The sequence below is a fragment of the Bubalus bubalis genome, chromosome 24 (genome assembly GCF_019923935.1).
Source record: "Bubalus bubalis isolate 160015118507 breed Murrah chromosome 24, NDDB_SH_1, whole genome shotgun sequence".
NCBI classification, from domain to species: domain Eukaryota; kingdom Metazoa; phylum Chordata; class Mammalia; order Artiodactyla; family Bovidae; genus Bubalus; species Bubalus bubalis.
In genome coordinates, this window is record NC_059180.1 from 6,570,748 (window position 1) to 6,591,505 (window position 20,758).

At 54.9% G+C, this 20,758-nt stretch overlaps 1 protein-coding gene across 1 annotated transcript; it reads left to right on the forward strand.

Annotated features, from left to right (window-relative positions):
* The first annotated feature begins 735 nt into the window (after positions 1 to 735).
* On the forward strand, positions 736 to 20,297 carry LOC102408548 (mucin-3A-like). The gene is made up of 12 exons (XM_025275396.2): positions 736 to 939; positions 3,787 to 14,763; positions 14,868 to 14,969; positions 15,910 to 16,025; positions 16,130 to 16,188; positions 16,798 to 16,946; positions 17,330 to 17,395; positions 17,753 to 17,915; positions 18,101 to 18,277; positions 18,364 to 18,446; positions 18,722 to 18,774; positions 18,942 to 20,297. Exons 1-12 carry the CDS (start codon positions 879 to 881, stop codon positions 18,981 to 18,983), a joined length of 12,048 nt encoding a protein of 4,015 aa, XP_025131181.2. The 5' UTR covers positions 736 to 878; the 3' UTR covers positions 18,984 to 20,297.
* Positions 20,298 to 20,758: the final 461 nt, after the last annotated feature.

Below are 20,758 nucleotides of genomic sequence, written 5' to 3' on the forward strand. Positions count from 1 at the left end.
CTTCACTGCAGGAATGAGAGCTAGGATGCTCCCGTCCACCCTCTACCTGGTGTGGGAAGGGTTAGCCATGCTGAGCCCAGTTGTGACTCACGATATTTATGACTTGGGCCACCCTTTGCTGATCTGGGGGAAACTGACAAATCCCAGGAATGGGTGCAGGCTGGGGGAAAGACCAGAGATGGAGAAGCGGCTCAGAAAGCCAAAGGGGCTATCCTAATGGGCTCTAAAGGGTCAGGGGAAAATGACCTGGAAGCACATGTGGTTTGACCTCATGGCTGCGGGGACCCCACCTGAACAGCTGGACCAACAACACATTGTTGAGTGGGTCAACCTGTGGAAAGTCTTAAAACCCAAACAGCAGCTGAGATCTGCCCCCTCTGCTCCAACCATCCCTCCCCCATGGACTGAGAAGGGAAAGAGTGAGGGTGGAGGGAGTGAAGAACAAGTTTCCATATCGGTACACCTCCCTGCTGCAGCTGGAAATGAAACTGAGGCCAGGCCCCAGACTCCAAAGTCCAAGGTCTTGGCCAAGTGAGTTCTCTGTCCAGTCTTGCAAGTTCTTGGTGGGGGGCTGGCAGAGGGAAGGGCAATGTCCTAGGAACTGCTCTGAGTGGCCCAGGCAGCCCAGGGTTGGAGCTTTTCCCTGCTGACTCCTCCTGGGCTTGTCTTATCTTCTAGGTAGTCCACCCTCCCTGCAGCAACATCAGATCCAGAGAGGGGGTGGGGGGAAAGGGGGAAGGTGGAGCCCTGCAAAGGTGAAGTTATGCTTAGCTACCACACCCAGCAGGGCAGATAACTTCATCTGGTGCCGCCTCCCCGCTGCAGTCCCCCGTCCTGGTGCTGGCCCTGCTCCCAGCCTCCGCGGCGCCTCCAGACCCATGCAGCTATTCAGGGTGCTGCGTCTCCTCTGGATGCTCAAGGCCTTCCTGGGGTCCACAGGTGAGGAGGCATGGTGGGGGAGGGCTGCGGAGACTCTCCTGATGTCCCAGGGCAGTGTGTGTGTGTGTTTGCGGGGTGGAGTCGGGTGGGGGGGGGCACTCTGAGGTCTAAAGAGCCTGAGGAGGGGTCCCTCAGAGCTCTCTGTGCAGGCAGAACCGAGGCGGGGGAAGGGAGGGAAGCTGGGTCCCAGGGGTGCTGCTCTTTCCCCTGGGACCAAGCAGGTTTGCAGGAGTCCACGTGCATCAGTTGGAGGGGATAACCTCTTTCTGGAAGAGTGCTCTTCCCACCTGGACTCAGTTTTCGGAGCCCCCTAGTCCTGTTGCTCCTGCTCCCCCAGCTCTGATGCTTCCTCCAGCCTGGATTCTCTCTCTCTCTTTGTGCGTGCCTGCTCAGTCGCTTGTGTCGTCTGCCTCTTGGCGACCCCATGGACTGTAGCCCGTTAGGCTCCTCTGTCCATGGGATTTCGCAGGCAAGAATACTGGAGTGGGTTGCCATTTCCTTCTCCAGGGGATCTTCCCAGCAGGGATTGAACCCACACCTCCTGCGTCTCCTGCATTGCAGGCAGATTCTTTACCACTGAGTCCCTGGGGAAGCCCCATCCCTCCCTTTACTTCCGTCCATTCACCCCTCCTGAGGGACCTGAATGAGAACCTGAGGTTCCCTGTCTGCCTTGGGAACCCCTCTTTTCTCTGGGGCATCCCAACTTTTGGTCACAGTGGCCCCTCCTCGAGCTCTGCCCCTGATTCTCCCATCCCAACCCAGCCCATGTTTCTGGACACAGATGTCCTGGCAGGGTGGTGGGGAGAGATCCTGATGGCTCCCAAAGGGTGCTTCTGAGACCACCTGGTATGGGGTCTCTCCCTCTCCTTAGGAACCTTGGAATTCCTTTGCACTTCCCTTCCCTCTGCTCCTGCCCCAGGGTCTACTCCTGAGCCCCAATCCTAGACCTTCCCAACACAGAGGTCCTCCCAGTCCACCCTCTCACTCATCTCCAGAGTTGGCTCTTGGTGACAAGGGGTCTGGGCCAGGAATCTTCAGAATGCCCTGCCTTACCTCTGTGACACCCCAGCAAAGCTGAGAAGTGAAATCAGCTCTCAGAGCAAAGACGTGATGAGTCTAGTGGAGGACACTAACCCTGAGAGGGCAGGAGGTCTGGGTGTTTCCTGCTTGTAACTGCTGTGTCTTCTGGTCGTCCTCAGCATTATGAGATCTTTGACCCTCACTCTTAGCACCTACAGGGTGGGGTTCACAATATCTGTAGGGAGGGACTAATTAATCCCTTGGCTTACATGGAATAAATGATAGAAAGTGTATCTGTGTTTATTATCAACACTCAAGGCTGCACCTTAAAGTCTCGAGGACTCATGCCTGCCTGCTGAGGGGGTCTCTTTCTGGAAGTTTCCTTTCTGTCCTGACCCTCAGCAGCATGTGGTCCAGTCTCCTTGCCCCTCAAACTCAATGAAGTCTGAGCTTCAGTCTGTTTTCCCCTTTGGTATTCTCTTTGAGATCGCTGCTCTCTGACCCCTCGTCTCTTGAATTCCATGATGTGTCCCCACCCCCGGTTTGGCTGGGTTCTCTGTCTCTCCCTCTCCAAAGAGGAGAGTCAGCGTAGACAGCAGTGGGTCACAGCGAGAGGGGCAGAGGTGGGCCAGAGGGTGGGGCACAGAACCAGAAGGGACGAAGACTTTGGGCAGCAGGAGAAGGTGGGAGGAGGGAGCAGAGTAAGGGGAACAAGGGTGTGTGAGGAGGAAGGGATGGGAGAGGCGATGGGACGAGGTAGCACGCTGAACCTGCGTGCTCATCACTGCCATCCTGATACTGACCAGGGTTCTTGGGTTTCTCCAATCCATAGAAATTGACAAGAGGCCAGACCAAAATTTCAGGCAAGACTTTGCTGGGGCCTCTGCTGCAGAAGGGGGAAGCGAGAATAAATAGCAGGTTCCCTTGCTTGCTATTAATAACTCCCTGAGGAGGGGGAGGCGAGCTTGCACCTTATGTGGGGTGATGGTACATGTGTGTCCAGGGGATGGGCCAGAGGGGTGGTTTAGGTATTTTGCCCACCGCGTAAGTGGCATTGTGTGAAGGTGGCACGCACAGTGCCCTGCTCTTTGCTCCTGACTCCCTGCTTTGGCTTCTTTGTTCTGGGCTCTTTAAAAATGGCGCTTGAGTTTTTGGTCTCTTTGTGTCTTTTGTCCATAATATTGCCCCAACTGCCAATGCAAGCAGTTATTTTAGTTCCATATAATAGTCCCATATGGGCTTCCCTGGTAGCTCAGACAGTAAAGAATCCACCTGCAAGGTGGGAGACCTGGATATGATCCCTGGGTCAGGAAGATCCCCTGGAGGAGGACATGGCAACCCACTCCAGTATTCCCGCCTGGAGAATCCCATGGACGGAGGAGCCTGGAAGGCTATAGTCCATGGGGTCCACAAAGAGTCAGACCCGACTGAGTGACTAAGCACAGCATAGCACGGTAGTCCCATATACTTTCTCCATATTTTGTTGCCCAGGGAGAGGTGTGTCTAGGTGAAGTCATTGCAGCACTGCACTGAAGGGTCCCCGGTCCCTGTCTGTCTCAATCCCAAGGCTGGAAGACACGTGGGCAAAGGATTAAGGTTTCCTTCCCATCCCAATTCCCCTTGGTGAGGCTGCCCCGGGGAGCAGACAGATGTTGGCCTTTAGAACCTGGAAGGACCCGGCCCCAAAGTGCTCTGATGGGGGAATAACTGGTGGCACTTCCTACCTTCTGTGACACGTACCTGGAACATGGGGAAGTGAGAAAATATGTGGTGTTAAGGTGACGGGCCGACCTACCACTGAGTTCCTCTGTTCTACCGCCAATACAGGAACTTCAGCCACGGCCACATCCACCCCTAATGAGCTTTGGCACACTGCTCTGAGGAATTCCCCACACTCCAAAGGCACAGCAAAGTGGCCACTGAACACCCCCCAAACTTCTCCCAGTCCTGATGCTAGGGAAAACATACCCAAGACTATCAGCACCTCCCCCCACTCGAAATCCCTGTCTGAAACATTGCTCAAATCACCCATCAATTCCAACCCCCCACCAAGCCCCACGTCCAAGTTTGTCTTCAAGGTTGAAACCACCCCACCTACCATGATCATCTATACGGGCTCGACAGAGTGCACCAATCCAACGAGCCTCATAGTCACCACCACTTACCCCACCACCACCTGCGTGAGCCAGACCCAGGTGTCCTTCCCCAGCTCTCACACCACCACACGTGGGACAGAGACACCACGGACAACCATCACCAGTACTTATCCCATGTCAACAACCAAGAGAGTCACCTCCGCCGTGACCAGTCCCCCCACAGTCACCACTGCAGGGAAAACTCCCACAACCACGGCCCCACCCTCCACCACTGTAGCCACTGAAGAAATAGGCCAGATAAGGGACCCAACATCTCATGCTTCTTCCACCAGGAAAACCACCTTTATTACTACGACTGTTGTTTCTAAAGAATCTGTAACGACAGAGATTACTTCTACTCCCCCAATTACATCATCAGACACACCTACAAATACAGACAATTATCCGACAACCATTACTTCCACTTCAGTGACTACCAATACCTTGACATCACTCATCAGTAAGCCTCAGTCTTCACCTGCTCTGACCACAGAACCAGTCCTAACTACATCCTCAAACACTTCCCCTCTATCCACTTTGATAATAACGACTACCCAGGCTACGTCCACCCCTCCATTTCCCACTACTACTCTGACCACGACCCCAAAAGAAATCACCACTCCCACCTATATTTCAAACCCAGTCACCTCAATTACAGCAACATTGCCAACCACTTCAATTACAGAAATAGACAAGACTGGGACTACAAACATAGTAACACCCACATCAATAGCAACACAAAGAACACCAGGTATCACATCTTCAACCAGCTTCTCCACAGGAAGGAAAACCACGCTAGCCACAACCGAGTCCACATCCAGGAGTACCACTGTCTCACTGACCTCTACCACCAACCTCAGCTCCACACTGACTTTCTCTAGCACCTCACCTACAAGCGGAGACACAAATGTCATTTCATCTATTGCCACTACCCCAAAAATTGACACAACCTTCAGTGTTCAAGCCACTTCAGCCAACAGGCCGAGTACAACATCCATGTTCATGAGTGTGCACAGCACAGCGACTCCCTTCCTCACTACCAGCATTCCAGCTACATCTCCAGGCACTTCTTCCACGTCTACCAGCACTACCAGGATGGCTCAGGCAACAAGTACCACCTCACCTGCCACAGGCACCAGTGCACTGCACACAACCACAGCAACTCCTCCCAGTGACACCTCCAGCCAGCCTGTCACCACGGAGGTGTCCTCTCCGTCATCAGTCACATCGTCGCTCACTCCCACCAGCACACTCCATTCTCCGGCATCCACCACATCGACTCCCATTGACACCAGTACCTTGACATTGTCCACGACTGCACCTCCCTCCTCTGTCAGTACCGAAGCCCCTACCCTGACACCAGCCACCACTGAGTCCACAGCCACGAGTACCACTGGCTCATTGAGCTCCACAAGTGACCTCAGCTCCACACTTGTGCTGTCCAACACCTCACCCACCACCACAAATAACATCCCTTCTTCCCCCACCACCCATAATGCAGATACAACCTTCAGTGTGGTCACAAACTCAGTCATTGCGCCTACTGAGACATCCCCGTCTGCTACCACACACAGCACAGTGACTCCCTTCCTCACGACCAGCACTCCAGCTACATCTCTGGGCAGTTCTTCTTTGTCTACCAGCACTACCAGGATGCCTCAGGGAACAAGTACCACCTCACCTGCCACAGGCACCAGTGCACTGCACACAACCACAGCGACTCCTCCCAGTGACACCTCCAGCCAGCCTGTCACCACAGAGGTGTCCTCTCCTCCGTCAGTCACATCCTCTGCCACTCCCACCAGCACACTCTATACTCCCGCATCCACCACCTCAAATCCCATCACCACCAATACTCTGACCTTGTCTACACGGGCGCCTCACTCCTCTTCACCTGCTCCCAGCACTGAGCCCACCTCTCCCTCGAAACCGAACACCAGCCCTCTGCCCACCAAGACAACCACACGGCTTCCCACCCACACCACTGCTGGCACATCGCCTCCCACAAGCACTCCCACCGGGTCCACCACCCAGGTCGCCACTGCCACGGACACCTCATCCACCTCCATCACTACTGTGCCCACTACCTCTACCAAAGAAACCACCCAGGGCTCTAATACTCATTCGGTAACCTCATTCATCCCAAGAGCATCACAAACCACCACAGCCCTCACCTCTTCAACCACCTACTCCACCAGGAGCACAGCCACGTCTGCAGTCACTGCATCCCTCCCTGCCACCACCATCGTGCAGACATCCACGACTTCACCTCCCTCCTCTGTCAGTACCGAAACCCCCACCCCAACACCAGCCACCACTGAGTCCACAGCCACGAGTACCACTGGCTCACTGAGCTCCACAAGTGACCTCAGCTCCACACTTGTGCTGTCTAGCCTCTCACTCACCACCTCAAATAACATCCCTTCTTACCCCGCCATCCATAATACAGATACAACCTTCAGTGTGGTCACAAACTCAGTCACTGCGCCTACTGAGACATCCACATCCGCTACCAGTCACAGCACAGTGACTCCCCTCCTCACGACCACCATTCCAGCTACATCTCTAGGCAGTTCTTCCCTGTCTACAAGCACTACCAGGACCACTCAGGCAACGAGTACCACCTCACCTGCCACAGGCACCAGTGCACTGCACACAACCACAGCAACTCCTCCCAGTGACACCTCCAGCCAGCCTGTCACCACAGACGTGTCCTCTTCGTCATCAGTCACATCGTCGGTCACTCCCACCAGCACACTGCATTCTCCGGCATCCACCACATCGACTCCCATTGACACCAGTACCTTGACATTGTCCACGACTGCACCTCCCTCCTCTGTCAGTACTGAAGGGTCTACCCCGACACCAGCCATCACTGAGTCCACAGCCACGAGTACCACTGGCTCACTGAGCTCCACAAGTGACCTCAGCTCCACACTTGCACTCTCAAGCACCTCACTCACCACCATAAACTACATGCCATCTTCCCCCACCACCCATAATACAGATACAGCCTTCACTGTGGTCACAAACTCAGTCACTGCGCCTACTGAGACATCCACATCCGCTACCAGCCACAAAACAGTGACTCCCCTTCTCACGACCAGCACTCCAGCTACATCTCTAGGCAGTACTTCCCTGTCTACCAGCACTACCAGGATGGCTCAGGCAACGAGTACCACCTCACCTGCCACAGGCACCAGTGCACTGCACACAACCACAGCAACTCCTCCCAGTGACACCTCCAGCCAGCCTGTCACCACGGAGGTGTCCTCTCCATCATCAGTCACATCGTCGGTAACTCCCACCAGCACACTCCATTCTCCGGCATCCACCACATCGACTCCCATTGACACCAGTACCTTGACATTGTCCACGACTGCACCTCCCTCCTCTATCAGTACTGAAGTGTCTACCCTGACACCAGCCACCACTGAGTCCACAGCCACGAGTACCACTGGCTCACTGAGCTCCACAAGTGACCTCACCTCCACACTTGTGCTCACAAGCACCTCACTCACCACCACAAACAACATGCCATCTTCCCCCACCACCCATAATGCAGATACAACCTTCAGTGTGGTCACAAACTCAGTCACTGCGCCTACTGAGACATCCACGTCCGCTACCAGCCACAAAACAGTGACTCCCTTCCTCACGTCCACCATTCCAGATACATCTCTAGGCAGTTCTTCCATGTCTACAAGCACTACCAGGACCACTCAGGCAACGAGTACCACCTTACCTGCCACAGGCACCAGTGCACTGCACACAACCATAGCGACTCCTCCCAGTGACACCTCCAGCCAGCCTGTCACCACAGAGGTGTCCTCTCCGTCATCAGTCACATCGTCGGTCACTCCCACCAGCACACTCCATTCTCCAGCATCCACCACATTGACTCCCATTGACACCACTACCTTGACATTGTCCACGACTGCACCTCCCTCCTCTGTCAGTACTGAAGTGTCTACCCCGACACCAGCCACCACTGAGACCACAGCCACGAGTACCACTGGCTCACTGAGCTCCACAAGTGACCTCAGCTCCACACTTGCACTCTCAAGCACCTCACCTACCACCACAAACAACATGCCATCTTCCCCCACCACCCATAATACAGATACACCCTTCAGTGTGGTCACAAACTCAGTCACTGCGCCTACTGAGACATCCACGTCCGCTACCAGCCACAGCACAGTGAGTCCCCTCCTCACGACCACCATTCCAGCTACATCTCTAGGCAGTTCTTCTGTGTCTACAAGCACTACCAGGACCACTCAGGCAACGAGTACCACCTTACCTGCCACAGGCACCAGTGCACTGCACACAACCACAGCAACTCCTCCCAGTGACACCTCCAGCCAGCCTGTCACCACGGAGGACTCCTCTCCGTCATCAGTCACATCGTCGGTCACTCCCACCAGCACACTCCATTCTCCAGCATCCACCACATTGACTCCCATTGACACCACTACCTTGACATTGTCCACGACTGCACCTCCCTCCTCTGTCAGTACTGAAGGGTCTACCCCGACACCAGCCACCACTGAGACCACAGCCACGAGTACCACTGGCTCACTGAGCTCCACAAGTGACCTCAGCTCCACACTTGCACTCTCAAGCACCTCACCCACCACCACAAACAACATGCCATCTTCCCCCACAACCCATAATGCAGATACACCCTTCAGTGTGGTCACAAACTCAGTCACTGTGCCTACTGAGACATCCACGTCCGCTACCAGCCACAGCACAGTGAGTCCCCTCCTCACGACCACCATTCCAGCTACATCTCTAGGCAGTTCTTCTGTGTCTACAAGCACTACCAGGACCACTCAGGCAACGAGTACCACCTTACCTGCCACAGGCACCAGTGCACTGCACACAACCACAGCAACTCCTCCCAGTGACAACTCCAGCCAGCCTGTCACCACGGAGGACTCCTCTCCATCATCAGTCACATCGTCGGTCACTCCCACCAGCACACTCCATTCTCCAGCATCCACCACATTGACTCCCATTGACACCACTACCTTGACATTGTCCACGACTGCACCTCCCTCCTCTGTCAGTACTGAAGTGTCTACCCCGACACCAGCCACCACTGAGACCACAGCCACGAGTACCACTGGCTCACTGAGCTCCACAAGTGACCTCAGCTCCACACTTGCACTCTCAAGCACCTCACCCACCACCACAAACAACATGCCATCTTCCCCCACCACCCATAATACAGATACACCCTTCAGTGTGGTCACAAACTCAGTCACTGCGCCTACTGAGACATCCACGTCCGCTACCAGCCACAGCACAGTGAATCCCCTCCTCACGACCAGTACTCCAGATACATCTCTAGGCAGTTCTTCCCTGTCTACAAACACTACCAGGACCACTCAGGCAACGAGTACCACCTCACCTGCCACAAGCACCAGTGCACTGAACACAACCACAGCAACTCCTCCCAGTGACACCTCCAGCCAGCCTGTCACCACAGACGTGTCCTCTCCATCATCAGTTACATCGTCGGTCACTCCCACCAGCACACTACATTCTCCTGCATCCACCACATCGACTTCCATTGACACCAGTACCTTGACATTGTCCACGACTGCACCTCCCTCCTCTGTCAGTACTGAAGTGTCTACCCCGACACCAGCCACCACTGAGACCACAGCCACGAGTACCACTGGCTCACTGAGCTCCACAAGTGACCTCAGCTCCACACTTGCACTCTCAAGCACCTCACCCACCACCACAAACAACATGCCATCTTCCCCCACAACCCATAATGCAGATACAACCTTCAGTGTGGTCACAAACTCAGTCACTGTGCCTACTGAGACATCCACGTCCGCTACCAGCCACAGCACAGTGAGTCCCCTCCTCACGACCACCATTCCAGCTACATCTCTAGGCAGTTCTTCTGTGTCTACAAGCACTACCAGGACCACTCAGGCAACGAGTACCACCTTACCTGCCACAGGCACCAGTGCACTGCACACAACCACAGCAACTCCTCCCAGTGACACCTCCAGCCAGCCTGTCACCACGGAGGAGTCCTCTCCATCATCAGTCACATCGTCAGTCACTCCCACCAGCACACTCCATTCTCCGGCATCCACCACATTGACTCCCATTGACACCACTACCTTGACATTGTCCACGACTGCACCTCCCTCCTCTGTCAGTACCGAAACCCCCACCCCAACACCAGCCACCACTGAGACCACAGCCACGAGTACCACTGGCTCACTGAGCTCCACAAGTGACCTCACCTCCACACTTGCACTCACAAGCACCTCACTCACCACCACAAACAACATGCCATCTTCCCCCACCACCCATAATGCAGATACAACCTTCAGTGTGGTCACAAACTCAGTCACTGTGCCTACTGAGACATCCACGTCCGCTACCAGCCACAGCACAGTGAGTCCCCTCCTCACGACCACCATTCCAGATACATCTCTAGGCAGTTCTTCCCTGTCTACAAGCACTACCAGGACCACTCAGGCAACGAGTACCACCTCACCTGCCACAGGCACCAGTGCACTGCACACAACCACAGCGACTCCTCCCAGTGACACCTCCAGCCAGCCTGTCACCACAGACGTGTCCTCTCCGTCATCAGTCACATCGTCGGTCACTCCCACCAGCACACTCCATTCTCTGGCATCCACCACATCGACTCCCATTGACACCAGTACCTTGACATTGTCCGCGACTGCACCTCCCTCCTCTGTCAGTACTGAAGGGTCTACCCTGACACCAGCCACCACTGAGTCCACAGCCACGAGTACCACTGGCTCACTGAGCTCCACAAGTGACCTCAGCTCCACACTTGCGCTCACAAGCACCTCACTCACCACCATAAACTACATGCCATCTTCCCCCACCACCCATAATACAGATACAGCCTTCAGTGTGGTCACAAACTCAGTCACTGCGCCTACTGAGACATCCACATCCGCTACCAGCCACAAAACAGTGACTCCCCTCCTCACGACCAGCACTCCAGCTACATCTCTAGGCAGTTCTTCCATGTCTACAAGCACTACCAGGACCACTCAGGCAACGAGTACCACCTCACCTGCCACAAGCACCAGTGCACTGCACACAACCACAGCAACTCCTCCCAGTGACACCTCCAGCCAGCCTGTCACCACAGAGGTGTCCTCTCCATCATCAGTCACATCGTCGGTAACTCCCACCAGCACACTCCATTCTCCGGCATCCACCACATCGACTCCCATTGACACCAGTACCTTGACATTGTCCGCGACTGCACCTCCCTCCTCTGTCAGTACTGAAGTGTCTACCCTGACACCAGCCACCACTGAGTCCACAGCCACGAGTACCACTGGCTCACTGAGCTCCACAAGTGACCTCAGCTCCACACTTGCGCTCACAAGCACCTCACCTACCACCACAAACAACATGCCATCTTCCCCCACCACCCATAATGCAGATACAACCTTCAGTGTGGTCACAAACTCAGTCACTGTGCCTACTGAGACATCCACGTCCGCTACCAGCCACAGCACAGTGACTCCCCTCCTCATGACCACCATTCCAGCTACATCTCTAGGTAGTTCTTCTGTGTCTACAAGCACTACCAGGACCACTCAGGCGACGAGTACCACCTTACCTGCCACAGGCACCAGTGCACTGCACACAACCACAGCAACTCCTCCCAGTGACACCTCCAGCCAGCCTGTCACCACGGAGGAGTCCTCTCCATCATCAGTCACATCGTCAGTCACTCCCACCAGCACACTCCATTCTCCGGCATCCACCACATTGACTCCCATTGACATCACTACCTTGACATTGTCCACGACTGCACCTCCCTCATCTGTCAGTACCGAAACCCCCACCCCAACACCAGCCACCACTGAGACCACAGCCACGAGTACCACTGGCTCACTGACCTCCACAAGTGACCTCAGCTCCACACTTGCACTGTCTAGCCCCTCACTCACCACCACAAATAACATCCCTTCTTCCCCCACCATCCATAACACAGATACAACCTTCAGTGTGGTCACAAACTCAGTCATTGCGCCTACTGAGACATCCACGTCTGCTACCACCCACAGCACAGTGACTCCCTTCCTCACGACCACCATTCCAGCTACATCTCTAGGCAGTTCTTCCCTTTCTTCAAGCACTACCAGGACCACTCAGGCAACCAGTACCACCTCACCTGCCACAGGCACCAGTGCACAGCACTCAACCACTGTTACTCCTCCCAGTCACACCTCTAGCCAGCCTGTCACCACAGACGTGTCCTCTCCGTCATCAGTCACATCGTCTGCCACTCCCACCAGCACACTCTATACTCCCGCATGCACCACCTCGACTCCCATTGACACCAGTACCCTGACATTGTCCATGAGTGTGCCTTCATCCACTCCTACCACAAGCAGAGAGCCAGCCTCCACTTCCACTAGAATCACGAGCCCTGCATCCAGTATCCCCACTCCCTACCCTACTTCCTTCCCATATCCTCCCTCCAGTACTTCCAACAGGCCCACGACAGAAATCACCACTCCCACAGACACTGCAGCCCCCACCTCGACCACAACCCCTCTACCCTTGCCCTCCACTACAGAAACCACCCAGGCTGCCAGCACACACGTGGTGACCACACTCACCCCCACAACAGTCCATACCACTGCGATCCTCTCCTCTTCAGTCACCGACTCCACTGGAAGCACGGCCACATCTACATTCACTGCGTCCCTCCCTGGCTCCACCATCGTTCAAACATCCATGACTGTACCTCCCTCCTCTGTCAGTACCGAAGCCCGTACCCTGACACCAGCCACCACCCCATCCACATCCACGAATCCCATTGGTTCCTCAACCTTCAAGCCTGACCTCAGCTCCACACTTGCACCGTCTAGCCCCTCCCCCACTAGCACAAATATCATCCCTTCTTTCCCCACCACCCATAATACAGACACAGTCTCTAATATTGTCACAACCTTGGCCACTAGGCCTAGTGACACGTCCGTGTTCCCTTCCACCCAAAGTACAGCAAGTGCCTTCCTCTCTACCAGCATTCCAGCTACATCTTTAGGCCCTTCTCTCGTGCCTACCAGCAGTACCAGGACCTCTCAGGCAGACAGTACCACCTCATCTGCCTTGAGCACGTCTAATTCAATGCAGGAAACAGCTGAAACCACTTTGGCACCCACCACCACTGATACAGACACGTATCAGTCTAGTTCCATGGGACTGTCCTCCACTACAGCTTCTACACAAACAGCCAAGACGAGGGACACAACCCTGCTTGCTTCATCTGCTTTGAGAACCACAATTACTCCTATCAGTACCCTTTCTGTAGAGTCTCTGACAACAGATATTACTTCTATTTCTCCCATCACATCCTCAGCCACTCAAACAAGTACAGTCCATTTTCAGACATCTCCAGTCTCTATGCCAGTGACCAGTAGTACCTTGACAGCATCCAGTTCGCCTGTATCATTTCCATCTTTCCCAACCACAGAACCAGTACCTACTGACACCACAGCCCTCACCCCTCCGTTTACCCTATCCACGATCCCTGCCACCCAGTCCACGTCCACCCCTCCATCTCTGACTGGGATGTTTACCACAACCAGAACTGAGGTCACCACTCCCATGCATACGTCTCCCCCTGCCACCTTGATCACAGCATCCTCGAGCACTCCCTCAACTACAGAAGTTGCCAAGACTGGGACCACAAACATGGCAACAACACCCACCTCCATAACAGCTCTCAGTACTTCAGGTGTTTCTCCCTCTTCAGCTTTCCCTATATTGAGTACTTCTACTAATGCGATAAGTACCCCTTTTGGTACCATCATCTCCTCTTCAATACCTGCAATAACAATATCATCTCTATCTTCTACTAGCCCAAGTTCAGGGGTCTCCACGACAAGTAGCTCTTTTTCTACCTCCTCTCAAATGTCCAGCACAGAAAACACAGGCCCTTCTGTCACTACCTTTCCTACTTTTTTATCAACTGAGACGACAAGAACTTCCCCCACCACACCTTCCCTAATAACCTCTCCTACCCGAACGACCACCATGCTGACTCTGTCTTCCACCACCCCATGTCCAGAATCCATATCAGTTACAATAGTGTCTGCTTCTCCCACTACACCATGTATTGAAGTGGGTTCAAATGCTGAAGTTACCTCTACACCCACCGTCCCATTGTCTGTTTTTACCTCTACTACTGAGATGGCCACCTCTCCCAGTTCCACAACCATGACAACTCTGTTCCCTGTAAAACCGGACAGTTCTACTTCCATTCTGGAAACTCACCCCACCAACCAGACTGCTGCTCCTAGTTCTATCAGCACTGGGATCACTCCCACTAGCACGGTTTTCCCAAGCACACAAAGATCCACCACTGGGACCTGGATCAGCACCAACTTTGTAACTACCCAACGTGTAACGGGCTTCACTAGCCTCCCACTGACCATGAAACCAAGTAGCAGCTCTTCATCTTCCATGGTGACTACAAGCGAGTTGACAACTCCCAGCCCACCCAGAAGAAGTACTTCAGAGACACCAGAGGGCACCACCAAGACTCTCTCCACCATTACGTCATCCAGGACAACTTCAACCACAACCCAGATGACCACACAGTCCAGGGAGACCACCACCCCAGGTTTGGATCACCTGCTTCCTTGTTGCCTCTCCTCCTTCTCCTGCTAAATTCTCACGACCAAGGAGAGCCGTGGCCTGAACTTCCCCTTTTTGCTTGCTACCCAGGCACTTGTGATAATGGTGGCACCTGGACGCAGGGCCGCTGCTCCTGCCTTAGCACTTTCAGTGGCCCCCAATGCGAGTTCGCTGTGGAAGAGATAAGTATGGGTGAGTTGGTCTCTGCACTTTCTCTCAGGAGGTGCCACCGCCTCAAACGGGCCCAATCATTTTGCCAAATCTCTTCTGCTTTCTCCCTCGTGTTCTCCTCAACCCCAGACCATGACTACTCTCCACTCTTACCTCCAGGAGGTCGCTGGGGTCACTCTCTTTTCTGACATCTCCTCCCAGTTTGTGTTGCTTGGAGTTGTATTAGGTTCTAATTTGTCCTGTACCAAATTACCACAAACTTAGCAGATGAACAATACAAATTTATTATTTTGCAATTCTGTTGATTAGAAGCCCGACATGAGTCTTGAAGGGCTAAAATTAAGGTGTTGCCTAGGACGGTTCTTTCTGGTGGCCTTGGGGAGAATCCATTCCTTTGCCCTTTCCCAGACTTGAGAGCTGCCCATCTTCTTTGTTACAAGGCCCCCTGGCTCCCTTTGATGCCAGAAGCATTGCATGTCTGTTCCTTATTTCCATACTTACATCATTCTTTGAGTGATTCTGACTTTTCTGCCTCCCTCCTCCTCTCTCTATGGACCTTATGATTATACTAGGCCCACTGGATATTCCTTGTTAATTTTCCAATATTAAATCAGCAGATTAGCACCCTTAGTTCTATCTGCCACTTTGATTGCTCCCTGTCATGTAGTGTAAACATATTCCCAGGTTTGGGGAATTAGACATAGGCACCTTTGTTATTCTGCTTCACACTGGGAGAGCTGAGAGACTACAGAACTGACTGCTGGACACCCCCACTTCCAGTGTTTCTCACATCTTGGTACAACACCTTCCAGAATTCCTACCTCTCTCTCTCTCCTGCTATTCAGTGAGTCCTCAGGGAACATGGAGAGGGTCCATGGGAGCAGCTTCTGGGTTAGGGTGCTGGCAGTGATGTTAGACAGGAAGGGATCATGAAATGACCAGAGCAAGGCATGTTGTGCAGACAAAGTGGACGCCGAAGTGGGCATGGAGGTGTCTGTCAACCAGGAGTTTTCCCCGGACCTCAATGACAACAGTTCTCAGGTCTACAAGGATTTCACGAAAGCCTTCCAGGATCAGGTGAGGAGGAAGGGGGCAAAATTCAGGGGTATGCCCTTGGAGTGTAGCTTGGGCCCCGGGGTGCCCTCTGGTTGGAGGTTAAGACGGGATCCTTGGCATTTCAGATAAAGAAGATTTACCAAAATGTGCAGGGGTTCAAGGAGGTGCAGATCCTTTCTCTGAGGTAGGACCCCTTTCCAGGGCTGTGGAGGCAAGTGTCAAGTGTGTGTGGTGGTGGGTGGAGAGCACAAAGAAGGGCCAAAGAAGCCATCCCTTGCTTTCAGAATCATTCGATGTCATAAAGAGAGGGATGGACGGAGGAGGCAAGAAAACTACTCCATGGAGGGTGTTTGGGGATCACTTTCAGGATTCATTCCTCTGTAGAAGGGATGGCTCCCCTCTCCTTGAAGCATGCTGGATGCAGAATGATTGGGATCTACAGGGAGGTGGTGCCTGAGGCTTGATGCCTGGTGTCTGGACCACAGCTTGTCTCTCTGGTTGGCAACTGGTCTAGTAGATGGGTCAGCAAGAGGGAGGCAGAGAGCCCAGAAGGGCCTGGTTTGATTATGGCTTGAGGGAACACAAAGAGAATGTTAATCATTCCTTGTCCCGCCTACCCAGGCTAGCAGCCCCTTCTGGACATAATCAGTCTGGAATCCCATCTCATTGCCTCTGCCCCTTCCTGCCAACACCTGCATAGCTGTGGCTGGTCTGGAAATGCCCTTCTACAGTTGTATGGTGGCTTGGGCCTGGTCCCCTTTTAAGGCTCTCTGCACCCCACCCCTGCCCTCAGGAATGGCAGCATCGTGGTGGAATATCTAGTCCTGCTGGAGTTACCCTTCAGCCTCCAGCTGGAGGAGGAGTATGAGAAGGTGAAGGTGGCCTTGAAGGAGGAGCTCCAGAATGTTAGCCAGGATGGGAACAGCTGCCAGAATGACCAAGGTGAACAGAGGCTGGGGGCCTGGGACTGGAAGGAGGGGTCTGGGTCACAGCCACCATCCCAGCCTGCTCCAACTCACACAGGGGTCTTCGGGGGGCAGGTGTCAGCCCTGTGGCACCTCAGGCAGGATAGGAGAAGAGAGACAGGTCCACAGAAAACCGGGTCAAGGGTGAGCCTAAGGAAGGGTTGGCAGAACCTAGGAGCTGCGGAAGAGAGAGTTGCTCAAGGTCTCCCGGGTGGCTGAGGACCCCTGGCTATTCAGGGGACATGAGGGAGGCCCAAGGAGCCTTCCTTCATGGCCCATCCAAACCTCCCCCATACTGACAGAGCGTTCTCTGTCCCTTCCTGTGCCTCCCCCGATTCCACCTGTGTCTGTGCCCCCCAGTCCTGTGTTTTAAGCCTGACTCCATCAAGGTGAACACCACCACCAGGACGGAGCTGTCACCTGAAGGTGAGAGGTGGGGCAAAGGGCTGAGTGGCCCCAGGTGGCCGGGACCCGTCCCACAAGGGACATCTGTCATTGAAATTCCCAAGGAGGAGGGGAGACCTTTTGGGGACGCAAGTGGTACCGACCTGGCAGGGCTGCCTCTCAGGTCCTTGTTGGTAGCTTCCGCGTGGGCAAGGATCAACAGGGAAGGTGAGGAGAGGGTGACGAGTCTACCCTGCACTCATCTAATCCCATGGTCTACCCGCTGACACGCCACCCGCGGAAATGCAGTCCTCTATCGATTTTCAGAATTACCATAGCCAGGCCCCAGAGTAGAATGGATGAGGTCTTTACGTCTGCAACCCCCAACCTCCCCCCCAGCCATCTGTCGCCGCGCTGCTGCCGAAGGTTTTGAGGATTTCTACTTCCCTTTCCTGGAGGAGAACCAGCTCCGCTGTGTCACCAAATGCACGGCAGGCGTGAAAGGTGCAATTGACTGCCATCAGGGCCAATGCGTTGTGCAGAAGAGTGGTCCTTCTTGCCGGTGAGGCCCCGCCCACAGCCAGCTAGGCCAATCCCCGACCCCTAACCCCCGACCCCGCCAGAGACCCCGCCCACTTGCTCAGGATGGAGCCCCGCCCACCTGCCAGGACCAGAATGGTCCAGCGGCGCGATGGACCAGACCCGGGAGGTGGTGATGTAGTGTTGACCTGGGACCCCCTCCTCCAGCTGCTTCTCCACGGACACGCACTGGTTCTCGGGCCCGCGCTGCGAGGTGGCCATCTCCTGGAAGGCGCTGGTCGGGGGCCTGGCGGGAGCCGGGGCCCTGCTTCTGCTGCTGCTGGTGGTGGCGCTGAGCGTGTTCGTCGTGCGCTCCCGGAGGAGAGATAGGCAAGGCCGAGGCAGGTGAGTGAGCTGCGGATGGATGGGTAAGGGGAAAGGCATCCCGGACCAGGTTACCCTACGCTGACGACGCGGCGCCCTTCTGTCAGGTCCAGGGATGACAGGAAGTGGTTCGAGACCTGGGATGAGAACACTGCGGGGACTTTTTCTAACTCAGGCTTTGAAGATGACAGTGAGTCCTGGCGAAGGTGGGGGGTGCTTCCCTTGGCACCATTTCCTCCCCTGGAGACTAGAGGACTTCTCTTGTCCAAGATAGGCATTTACCTCCTGCTCTTGCTGCTTCCATGCGCCCCCCTCTAAGGCCCAGGTCCTGCACAGGCCCTCCCTGCAGGGCAGGCCCAGGGGCACGGAAGCCCCCTGAGGCCCTACCTTCCTCACTTTCCTTCCCTCCCCTTTACTCCCCACCTCTTCCTCTTCCTCCCCCTGTTCTCTTTTCTCTCTCTCTAGTTAACGAAGAAAACTTCCCTGTGGCCTTGGACACCGTGGACACCAATGCCAGGGTGAGGGGTCGGGATGGGTTGATGGGAAGGAGCTGTCACAGGTCCAGCTCCTGATGCCCCTCTCCCAGGGCAGGGGACTGGCTGGGACAGGAGGCAGTGACCTCCTAGCCGGGCCCCTGCAGGATGGTTCCTTGTTCTCACTTCCCGTCTTGTGAATTCTATGGCAGGTGCATATTCACAGACCTGAGGTGGTCTCGTCCTCACTGTGAGCCCACACAGCCCTCTCCACCTGCCCGGACAGCGGAGAGAACCATCTGCACTGCCTTTGGAGAGATGGCCACGGGCTCGTGCGGCTCAGTCTCCTGGTTTCCTAGGGCATAACAGACCTCCGCCTACCCTCATCCTTCCCCCAACTTGGGTGAAACCCACCTGGAGACCCAGTTCAAATCTACGCTCTTCCACTGTGGGACCTTGGGCAAGTCAGTAACTTCTCTGAACTTCGGTTTTGTCACCTGCAAAATGCAAGTGGCCACTCCTCCTGGTACTTCCTGTTGGTTATAGTGAAACCAGATGTCTTGGGTCCGACCTCTGTCCCGATGCACCTTCCTGTGTCGGCCTTCATGCTCATATGGCTTCACTCACATCCCCAGTCCCTGTGTCCTTCCCCGAGGCTCAGGCCTCTGCCGCTCCTTTTCCCGTGTGCATCCCTACTGCCAGCCAGGTCCTCCCCCCGTACCTGTAAGCAGCCCGTAGCCTGTCCCAGCCTCCTACCCTGTCCTTCTGTAACTCCCTGCTGTGCCCCTCCACCACTTCTTAACCCTCTCCCCTCTGAACCTGCTGCTGCTGCTGCTAAGTCGCTTCAGTCATGCCCGACTCTGTGCGACCCCATAGAGAGCAGCCAACCAGGCTCCTCCATCCCTGGGATTCTCCAGGCAAGAATCCTGGAGTGGGTTTCCATTTCCCTCTGAACCCACTTCTTCTTAAATCCCTCCTCCCCCACACTCCTGCCCTGTGTCTCCCTGTTTCCATACTTTCCCCTTCCTCATCTTTTTACCCTCAACCCTAAATTCCCCCTACCCCCCACATCTCCATGCCCCACTCCTAAATCCTCCCTTCTCCCCACTCCCCCTCCCTAGGTAGGTACAGATGCCCTCTGCATCTTAGGACCCCCAACTGGGGCTCCCTAGGCCAGGTCCCCCATTCTGAGTCCCCATCCTTCCTGTCACCCCTAAGGGCCCTGGATCCCGGTGGGTGGGGGGTGGCAGGTAGGTTCCCAGGCCCCTGAAGATGAGGGGAAGAGGGGACCTGAGGTGGGAAAGCTCCCTCAGCACCCCCTCCCCATTCGCCTAACTCTCCCTCCTCTCCCTTCGTGGCCCCCACTTCCTACGCCTCCCCCACCTCTCCTCACCCTTCCTCTCCCTGGCTCACCCCCATCTCTGCTGTAACCTGTGAAGCCAGGACCCCAGCCTCCTTTGCAGGAAGACCTCACCTGGGGACAGGAAGTCTGCAAGTCTCCAGTTCAACCAGCTGTACATAATGTAATATTTGTTGTAAACAAAACAAAACAAAACAGAAAACCTGCTCTGTGCCTTTTTTCCCCTCGTGCTCCCATCGGTTGAGGAGCAAGTACATTGGAAGAGATGCTGTGGGGGGCGCCTGGGAGTGCTGGTTTTTCCCATGAGGAAGGAAGTGTTCTTTGGCCAGCTCTCAAGGGCCATGACTTCAAAGGGAATGTAAAGACTGGAGGACCCATGTTTTCAGGGAGTGGGTGGGAGCAGGGGGCAGGAGCCTGTGGAGTTTGTCATCTGTGCCCCTTAATGTTAAGAGCTCAGAGCTGGCTTTGGGTAGTGGGTGACTCCGGCGGGGTAACCCACTAGAGTGGTGACTGCCGCCACTGGCCACAATGGTCAGAGCCACCTTTGGCTCTGATGGGTAAAGCCAAGCATCCCCAAAGACCTTGAGACTAGAAGCCTTGGTAGCAGACACACTCCTGCCAGAGCCTGCCATACCTGGGGCCCTCTCATTCCCACTATTGTGGGCAGCC

Coding starts and splice junctions, on each gene's coding strand:
- LOC102408548 (XM_025275396.2), top strand. CDS start 879: ATGCAGCTATTCAGGGTGCTGCGTCTCCTCTGGATGCTCAAGGCCTTC. Junction 16,947..17,329: donor CAGCTGCCAGAATGACCAAG/GTGAACAGAGGC, acceptor TGTGCCCCCCAG/TCCTGTGTTTTAAGCCTGAC. Junction 17,916..18,100: donor AAGAGTGGTCCTTCTTGCCG/GTGAGGCCCCGC, acceptor CCCCTCCTCCAG/CTGCTTCTCCACGGACACGC.